Consider the following 10,718-nt stretch of genomic DNA (forward strand, 5'->3'; position numbering starts at 1 on the left):
GAGGCACTTGAAGAAGGAGAGAGAGAAGGTTGGTGTGGAATTCTCCTTGGTACCTGGGGGCTGCCCTGGGCTGAGGAGCACACCTCCTTCCCCCACCACTCGGTGTTATCCCCTCTGGACTTGGGAAATTACATCAGGATGATTTTCTAGTCATGAGGAACAAAATAGGTAGATAATGCTGTTCTACTGACTATGTTTGTGTGATTCTCTGAGCCTCTGAAATTTTGCAGCATTGGCTAATAACTGTGTAGTCTCTGTGATGGGGCGGGACCTCTTGATGCAAGCTCAGTGGTTCCATATCCTCAGCAGATGATGCTCATCTGGTCATCTGCCCATCAATACAAGTGCCACGTCATTCTGGGGAAGCTCAGGAAAAATAAAGCAGGTGAGATGGCCCTTGGAATGGCTTCATGCAAGTCTTAGCCCTAGAAATTAGTTATGCCTCTTCCTTTACTCTGTTTTTTTTTTGTTTTTTGTTTTTTGTTTTTTTTTTTTGTCTTTTTGCTGTTTCTTTGGGCTGCTCCCACGGCATATGGAGGTTCCCAGGCTAGGGGTCGAATCGGAGCTGTAGCCACTGGCCTACGCCAGAGCCACAGCAACTCGGGATCCGAGCCACGTCTGCAATCTACACCACAGCTCACAGCAACGTCGGATCGTTAACCCACTGAGCAAGGGCAGGGACCGAACCCGCAACCTCATGGTTCCTGGTCGGATTCGTTAACCACTGCGCCACGACGGGAACTCCTCTCTTCCTTTACTCTGTTCTTTCCTGCCCTAACTAGCTGATGAATCTATCAGATACTCATTTTTGGTGAGATTCTCTGGGTCTTGATCTTCCCATCTATGAGATGAGAGCATTGTGTGGAAAAACCACTCTAGCCCTGAATTCTCTGACTGTTCCCTGCCCACCTCTGGGGCTACCTTGCATCTGTGTATTTAACCAGGATGTGAGCACTAGTGTACTGTTCTGAGTTAGTAACATTCCAGCCAAAGCAAAAAAAATCTTTTTAGGTAGCGTGTGTTGCCTTATCACAGGTTTTTATTAGGCTTTCTGAGATATTAAAGGTGGAATAGTACTGTTCAGCATTCATCGAGTGCTTATTTTGTGCCTGCCCTGCCCTGGGTGCTTTATATGTCGCCTCACAGTACTGGCTTGAGGTAGGTACACTCTTATTCTCATTTGACAGATAAGTAACCTGAGGCACAGGTTAATTAAGCAACTTACCTAAAGTTACACAGCCTATACATGATCGAGCTAGGATTTGAACTTGTGAGGTCTGACTGAAGTCTGAGCTCTTAATTACTAGCTTGAAGGACTGTTGGAGAAACAGGCTTTCTTTGTGCTCTTTACAGTTGTTAGTGTCACCCAAGCGTGTGACTTTTTAATATGGAGTAGACTGACTGGGGGTGTGATGGCGTGGTGCTTTGCACAGGTCTGTGACACCCTTTTCTAAATGAGTTTTTATAAATTATTTGGGGAGTGAAATAATAAAACTTTCTTTTAGCAACTTCAACTTTCAGGGTATTTTCTTTTTCCGCTTCAGGAGTGGTCATTGACTGTATCCCTTTTGGAGACTGGTTTGAATATGTTTCCTCCCCTAACTACTTAGCAGAGCTTGTGATCTACATTTCCAGGGCTGTCAGCTTTGGATTCCACAGCTTGACGTGGTGGCTTGTGGTAACATATGTGTTCTTGAACCTGGCCCTGTCTGCTTTCCTCAGTCACAAATTCTGCAGAAGCAAATTCGTCTCCTACCCAAAGCATAGGAGAGCTTTCCTGCCATTTGTGTTTTAAGAAAACCTCAGTCATGAAGAATGAAAACCAGGTGACAGGTTCAGTTCCTAAGGACCACAAAGTCCAGTGTCTTCAGAATTGCTTGAAACTCTCTGTTCCATTTCTGTACCCAAAAGTCCTCACTGAATGAGCAAAGCACTACTCCTCAAAGATGAGTCTTCAGAGAAGTAGTACTTGCAGCAGACCTGGGAGTGCTTTGCTTTCCAAGAGCTTGATAAAACCAACAAACTGCTCACAAGTTGGAGACCCCTCCAAGCTGCTCCCAAAACAAACTAACCAAGAATATACAAACAGTTTGAAACATACACAGAGGAAGAGTTAAGGTCATCTGTGGCTTTGTTTTTGCTGCAGACAAATTAACTAGACCACACAATAAGCAATAGGAGGTGCTCAGCAACTGCTTGTCACATTTCAGTCAAGGCAGAAGAGCCTTTGAAAATAACAACAATTTGTAATTTCCTACCAGTGGGATTCAGGGAAAAATGAGTTTATTGGAATTAGTTTTTTCTTTCACTTATTACCACAAAGATTTCTGTTAGGTAATTATCAATAGTCATCTCCCCCTCAAATCATAGCCTAACAGAAAGTTGGAAACCTCTTTTATTTAATACTTTCTTGACATCCCTTTCGAAGGAGTGCCTTAGAAGTGAAAGCATCTGAAAATAAAATATTTATATATATAGATATAGATATAGATATAGATAGATAGATAGATATTCTTTTGTCTTTTTGCTATTTCTTGGGCCGCTCCCGCAGCATATGGAGATTCCCAGGCTAGGGGTCGAATCGGAGCTGTAGCCGCTGGCCTATGCCAACGTGGGATCCGAGCCGCGTCCGCAACCTACACCACAGCTCACAGCAACGCCGGATCGTTAACCCACTAAACAAGGGCAGGGACCGAACCCGCAACCTCATGGTTCCTAGTCGGATTCGTTAACCACTGCGCCACGACGGGAACTCCTATTTTTATATTTTTGCATAAAAAGCTTTCATGAATAGAACTGACCTACATGCCTAATTGGATAGTGCTGTAGCCTTATTCATGCATAATTATTCAAATTGGATGAATGTCTGCCTGAGTTTATTCTAATAGGATACATACAAAGATATGTGAAGTTTACACTTAAAATAGCTTATGTTAAGGAATATGCCCATGATTAAGTCAAGTGGATATAAATGCGTGGTGTGAACATAGAAAATAATACCCGAAAAATGCTCGAGCAACACAGTAAAAAGTGCACATCCATGCAAATCAAAATACTGTGAGGTACCACCTTACAGCAGCCAGAATGGCCATCATCAAAAAGTCTACAAACAATAAGTGCTGGAGAGGGTGTGGAGAAAAAGGAACCCTATTTACACTGTTGGTGGGAATGTAGATTGGTGCAGCCACTGTAGAAAACAGTATGGAGATTCCTCAGAAAACTAAAAATAGAATTACTATTTGATTCAGCAATCCAATCCCACTCCTGGGCATCTATCCAGAGAAAACCATGACTCAAAAAGATACATGCACTCCAGTGTTCTTGCAGCACTATATACAATAGCCAAGACATGAAAAAAACCTAAATGTCCATCAACAGAGGAGTAGATAAAGAAGATATGGTACATGTACACAGTGGAATATTATTCAGCCATTAAAAGGAAAGAAATACCAGCACTTGCAGCAACATGGATGGATCTAGAAATTACCATGCTAAGTGAAGTCAGACAATGAGACACCAACATCAAATGCTATCACTTACATGTAGAATCTTAAAAAAGGACACAATAAACTTCTTTGCAGAACAGATACTGACTCACAGACTTTGAAAAACTTGTGGTTTCCAAATGAGACAGTTTGGGGGTTGGGGGGGATGCACTGAGGGTTTGGGATGGAAATGCTATAAAATTTGGTGTGATGATCATTGTACAACTATAAATGTAATAAAATTCATTGAGTAAGAAAATTGAAAAAAATAAAAAATAAAGTTTACACTTAAAATAGCTTATGTTAAAGAAAATGCCCTTGAGTAAATCAAGTGTATATAAATGCATGATGTGAACATAGAAAATAATCCTACAGCCTGAGCAACACAGTAAAAACTGCACATCCACACAGCATAAGAGTTACTGGCTTATTGGCTGAGGTATTAACTTTCTTCCTTTTACGCAGATGTCTCATTGTAGTCTACTGGGTACTAAAGTTTTGCAGTGAGATGTACCATACTGTGCAGGAACCTCATTATCAACCTCATTCCATGTCTGGAATTTACAGCCTAAGTCCTCCCCTCCCCCATCCCTGGAGGAGTCAACCAAAGCTAGTAAATTCTTTTTAGCCTGACTTTAAATATATGTATATCAGCGCATATTCTAAAGTTCTTAGAATTCTGATGTAGCATTTTCTCCTCCAACAATCAAGTACCACTTCCATCAGCTGCTCAGTCTATTCAAATAAGCAACATATTCATTTCACTTATCATTTGGATTTGCCATCCTTAGGACCAGGACTCAGGAACACAACTTTCTGCACTAGAAATGTACAGTGTATTGCATTTTCGTCTTAATTTTCACACAAATGTCATGAATAATTTTTAGTAGCATATTATTTGGGGAGAAAAATGTATTTTGTTTAGCATACAATTTTATACCAGCTTAGACTAGGAATTTGGTGGCTCTTCTGGAATTGCGTTGTACTTTTCAGTAAAATGATGACTATCCCCTGCGATGGAGCCTATGAGCTGCGGGAGAGCTTTCCCAGTGCCCCCTTCCTTGCCCAAACATCACACTTCCAATGAAGACAGAAAAGAAAGCAGTGATGTCCTCAAAGGGGTTCAGAACAAAGTCCCATGGTCTTTGTTGAAAGCTCAAGCTGGAGGATAATTGAGAATTGTGCTGTGCTTGCAAGATCACAATCAGCACTGCTCTTTGTGTTGGTGAAAATATTCCATGTGCCTAAAGGGAGAGCACCAGAGGGAGTTTGCAGATTCTTCACATGGATAATCCAGAAATAGCTTGGGGCGGGGATTCTTGATTTTCCTATTGGCTCAGTGGAATAGCTTTTTGTCTTTTTTTTTTTTTTTTTATTGTTGTTGTTGTTATTGTTACTATTTCTTGGGCCGCTCCTGCGGCATATGGAGGTTCCCAGGCTAGGGGTTGAATCGGAGCTGTAGCCACCGGCCTACGCCAGGGCCACAGCAACACGGGATCCGAGCCGCGTCTGCAACCTACACCACAGCTCACGGCAACGCCGGATCGTTGACCCACTGAGCAAGGGCAGGGATCGAACCTGCAACCTCATGGTTCCTAGTCGGATTCGTTAACCACTGCGCCACGACGGGAACTCCTCAGTGGAATAGCTTTAATCTTTCCTTGTCTGTTACTATTAAATTTGGGGAAATGATCCTAAACTACCTCATAGATTAAAACTGGATTAAAACTAAACTGAAAATAGCTTTTGTTTCCGAGTTTCCAAATTGTCGCTCATCTTCTGTACTAACATCTGCTTTCAGTGAGCATGGATTATTTCGTCCACAAAGCTTTGTTCTGTATTCAATGAGTGGTTATTGCTAGAATTCCTATTAAAAAAAAAAAAAAATAAAGCCCCTTTGCTGAAATTTTTATGTAATGCTTAATGGATAGTTTAAGGAGATGGAAACAGTAGCATAACTAAAGTTACCTGAAAATTCAAGGACCATTGATAAGTAATGTATCTCAAAATGAACTGATATGTTAAAGATCTTAAAATAGTAAATCAACAAGTAGAAATTCTTTACACCCATCTAGGCAACTTTTGCCCACTTGCTCACATTGTTTATCAGAAAAAATATTTAACTGATTTTTATCAGTATCTCATATTAGTTTAGCCTTCTAAGGTTTTTTTTGACAAATGGATAAGAAACAGTGAAGGTGGCAGGGAATCTTTAAATAATTCACATGATGTGTACTTCATCATTTTTCTCAAAAACCAATGACCTAGAAAACCACCTACCCATGTGGGGGAAAATAAAATTTAATTATTCAAATAAAAACATTATAAAGAGCTGTTCCATGCACATAATTTTTTCCACACCCATGGCATATGGAAGTCCCTGGGCTAGGGATTGAATCTGAGCCGCAGCTGCAGCAATGCTGATCCTTAAACCCCTGCACTGGGCCAGGGGTGGAACCCATCAGCAGTTACTAAAGCCATTGCAAAGACAATGCCAGATCCTTAACCACTGTGTGATGACAGGAACCCCCTCCATGCACATAATTGAGAAACTATAAGAGCAGATCTCTTTCTTCTGAAAGACTGTGAGCACTTGAGCACTTAAGAGAACAAAGGATATCTCTGCAGAAAGGCAGATCTGCCTCCTAAGTCTAGCCCTCTCAGCCCTTGTACAGTTTTTAATCAGGGCTCCTTGACCCACATAGCATCTTTCTGTGAATTAGCAGAGTCATTACTCTAGGCTCATCTCCATGAGAGCAGTGCATGAAGCTCTGTGGGCACAAAAGGTGACTGGTGATGGAACTACAGTTCTGTGAGCAGAGCTTGAGCTGGCTCTCAGCCCACTCACTGTTCAACCTGGTGTCCTTTGTGCAGTGCACAAACTGCACAACCTTCCGTAGAGGCCTGCTCATCATGCTGCCTGTCTGTCTGCAGATTCTATTCATTCTTGAAACCAGACTTAATTTCATGGAATCATCTCATTGAGAAAGACTGTAAGAATAAAACTAGAAGGGAAATTAGGCACTCCATGCAAATCATCTGTGTTTTACACACAAAAAGAGGAGTTTAGTGCTTTGCAGGTAAGTCAGATGCTAGGACGCTGAGCCCACGTAGAATACTCTGCTTCTCTGATTACCAGCTCTTGTCTTTCCAGCTCACTGTTCTAGTTCAGCAGTTCCAACAGTCTTTCTACCCCATTGGGACATTCAGTCTCTTGATATCATGACATTATTATTGTCTTCATTTCTTCTGTCTTTTCTTACCTCCTCACCCTGCTTAAATTCCTCCAAGTCAAGCACTCTAATCATGCATTTGTATATACCCCCAACGCTCTTGCCTTCCCACATTGCTTCTTCCCGTAGATTTATCCAAGCCACACCCTGGTTAAATTCCACCCTCCCTCCTTTGTGTGTGCACCTGTGTGGCTGAACTGTGGCTGGGGAAATAGTCACAATGAACAGCCCTCTTTATTTCATGGCCGCTTACCTCAAGGGGTCCTCAATGCTGCTGTCATACTAAACATCCCTAGTCCATTCACTCTGCCATTCTGCTGACTGTCTGTCCTCAGGAAAATAAAGCTGTTGGAAGAGAACCTCCACCGAATACCACCACTGCCTCCACCCACCTGAGCATCTGCCCGTAAACACTGTCTGCCCTCGTTACTAGTGTCAAAGGATACTTTTATAAAAAAGGATATACAATCATGCTCATACAAATATAAAATGAACATGTGCCAAAGATGTTAGAACCAGTTCAAAGAAGAACTTCACAGAGCAGACACATGTGTGGATGATGAGGCTTGTCAAAATGAATTTGCTTAATGGAGGCAAAACTGGCTTCTGTAGTGGGAGTGGGAAATGTGCCTCATTGGACAAAATTCATTTTAATATCTACAGAAAAGAATTTTTTGCATTTCTACCAGTTGTCTATGACTTACAAAGTTGTAAAATAGCTCAAAGACAAGGTGCAGATAACCTGAAGGGTGTGCTAGACAAAACACCAGTAATAGCTTTTGCTCTTTTCGAAGTCATTTATATTTTTTTCCTGAAAGTATAAACAGTCTCTCAGGATTCCTACTCAAAGCCAGGCCCTCTCCTTGAGCACTAACTAGATTCTACCCAAAGACATTTGTTAGCTGTTCTTCCTCTACTAAATCAACAACGTTTTGCCCTTTCTCCATTTTCCCATCAGCAAATACCTTTTTAAAACCTAACCCCATTTCCCTCACCAGATATAACCTTATTTTTCTGATGCCTTTGCAACCAAACTAGAAATATTATTTTTGTCTTCTAGCTCCAATTCTTTTTCTTTTACCGCTAAACCTGCTCCCTTTCCTCTGGTCCTCACAGCTCCACTGACACTGCGTTTCATGTCTCCAGGGACCATGCTCAACCCAGTGGTCACTTCTCAGTATTCTTCTGGCCATAGAGCCCTGGTTGGTAACTTCACCTTGCCACACTTCCCTGAACTGACTCCAGGACCCCATACACTCTTGGTTTTCCTCCTGTCTCCCTGGCTGCTCCTCCTCAGGTTTCCCTACTGGTCCCTTCTCTTCACCCACTCGGGAGCCCTTTCTCTATCAATAGGTGCTGATCTCACACAATCTCATGATTTTAAACACTAGTTTTGTACTGACAACTTCTGAGTATATATATATATATATATATATATCTCCAGCCTAAACATCACTCCTTAACCCTAGACTCATGGCCAACTGTTTGCTGACCATCTCTATGTGGTATAATTGATACCATCATTAAACGTGAATTTCTGGTTTTCCTCATCCCCTACACCTGTTCCTCCTCTAGTTTCCCGTTTATTCCTCTGACTGAAAACCGTGGGGTCTTCCTTGACTCTTCTCATTCTCTAATGGCCCACAGACCATCAGTGGTTCTCCATCCTGAGTTGTCCCTGTCACCATAACTATGAGCTGCCACCATTTCCTGACTAATTGACTGCAGCAGATTCCTAGTTGATCCCCAGCTCCTCTCTTATTCCCTCCAGCTGATTCTCAACACAAGAGAACAATCTTTCAAAAACATAGATCATATCATTACTATGTCAAAACCCTGCAACAGCTCCCAGTTTCTCTCAGACTAAGGCCAGAGTTACTCCAATCACCCACTAGCTTCCTGTATGACCTGACCTCCAGTCATCTGTCTTATCTCACCTCTTATTCTCCCTCTCATTCCCTCTTCCTACACACTGCCCTCCTTGTTGTTCTGTGTGCATAGCAGGCATGCTCCTGTTTTAGAGCCTTTGCACTGGCCGTTCCCTCTGCATAGACTTCTCTTCCCCAGTTTGCCACACAAGTAGTTCCCTCACCTCCTTCAAGTCATTGTGGTGTTTGTTGCTGTGTCATGAAGTCCTCTGAGTTTTGGCAGCAGAAAATGGCAAACATCTCTCATAGTCTCTGTGAGTCAGGATTTCATGTACAGCTTAGCTGCATGCCTCTGCCTCAAGGGTTCACTGAAGTCAGGATGTCACCGGGGCTGAGGTCCCCTCAGTAAGCTCCCCTGGTGTTGACAGGGTTCAGTTAGGCTCATGGGCTACGAAGTGAGGGCTGGGAGCCTCCCCTAGTTCCCCGCCACATGGGCCCCTCCATGGGACAGCTCATAGCATGGGGTAGCTTCTGTCAGGGCAGGCAAGCCGGAAGACCTCATCTTATAAGTGATGTCACATCACTGTCTCTGAGTCTGTTTGTGAGACGGGAGTCATGAGGTCCAGCTGCCTCTCAAAGGATGGCAATTACACAGGCAGGATTATGAGGAAGGTGTGGACCAGTGAGGCCATCCAAGAGGCCACCTGCAACAGTCACCCTCTCAATATGGTGACCTTGTTGAACACTGCATCCTAACCCTCTCTGCACATTTTCATCTCTGCTCTCCTGAGCAATAGTAAATCCTTACTGTTTTGAGCAAGTTTTGAGATGGTTTGTCATGTAGCAATAGCCAACTGATACACTATCTTCTAAAAAAGTCTATAATGTGTTTTTCGACTTATGATTTTATTGTCTGCTTCCCCTCACTGGAATGTAAGACACAGGAGGGCAGGTTTTGTTTTTGTTTTTGTTTCATTATTTGGGGCACAGGTATATGGGGCTAGCACTAGAAAACTGTCTGACACATAGTAGACACTCAGTAAATATTTATTAAATGATGCTTCTATTATCACTGTTCTCTGCATAAATCACTGATTTCCTTCCTTTTCTCTGTAGGGGAATTGCAACAATATCTACCCTACAAAGCTGTGAGTATAGTTCATGTTGACATGTATGAAAGCAGATATCCATTGTCATTTATACAACCAAAAAGCCAGTAACAATATAGTAAGGAGGAAATAAAATGAAATTCAGTCAAAAAAAAAAACTGCGTAGGAATCCATAAATTGCTACAATCCCACACAAAGTTTTATTAGGTTTTATAAGAGAAATATAGCACTTATGGGAGATTAGAATAAATGCATTTTTTTCTTCAAAATATCAAGATTAAAAAAGTGTTTGAAGAGGACATTGCTAACTTTTCAACTTGAAGCCTGTATCTTTAATCTTGTTTCTCCTCTAAACTTAAAAAAAAAAAAAATCACCACTGAGATTTCTGACTTCCTGATCTCTAGCCCTATTACCTTGTGGTCTGCTAGTGAATAACCAGGATTTTTTTTCCCCTAAAAACTAAGTTTATTGCTTTGGAAAATTTGAAAAATACAGTTGCTTAAAAAAAATTGTTCAACAAAAAGACAGATTCTGGATGATGCTATGAGGTATTTAAAGTAATCAAATTCAGGAGTTCCCGTTGGGGTGCAGTGGAAACGAATCCAACTAGGAACCGACTAGTTCATTCTGGCCTCACTCAGTGGGTTAAGTATGTGGCACTGCCATGAGCTGTGGTGTAGGTCGCAGACTTGGCTTGGATCCCACGTTGCTGTGGCTGTGGTATAGGCCAGCAGGTGTAGCTCCAACTTGACTCCTAGCCTGGGAACCTCCATATGCCATGAATGCGACCCTAAAAAGAAAAAAAAAAATGTAATCAAATTCATAGAAACAGAAAGTAGCACAGTAACCACTAGGGGCTGAGGGCAAGGGAGAAATGGGAGTTGTTTAATGGGCAACAAGTTTCAGTTTTGCAAGATGAAAAGTGCTGGTGATCTTTGTACAGCAGTGGAATGTACTTAACACTACCGAACTATACACATAAAATGATTAAGATGGTAAGTTTTACCCTATGTGGTTTTTTC

At 41.9% G+C, this 10,718-nt stretch overlaps 1 protein-coding gene across 1 annotated transcript in view; it reads left to right on the forward strand.

Annotated features, from left to right (window-relative positions):
* LOC100523077 (polyprenol reductase) overlaps window positions 1-1,795 on the forward strand; it is a 46,173-nt gene extending 44,378 nt beyond the window's left edge. The window contains 3 exon segments of the mRNA XM_013978737.2: window positions 252-302; window positions 305-385; window positions 1,545-1,795. Of these exon segments, the coding sequence (XP_013834191.2) occupies window positions 252-302; window positions 305-385; window positions 1,545-1,795 (383 nt within the window).

Source organism: Sus scrofa, chromosome 8 (genome assembly GCF_000003025.6).
Source record: "Sus scrofa isolate TJ Tabasco breed Duroc chromosome 8, Sscrofa11.1, whole genome shotgun sequence".
Taxonomy (NCBI): Eukaryota; Metazoa; Chordata; class Mammalia; order Artiodactyla; family Suidae; genus Sus; species Sus scrofa.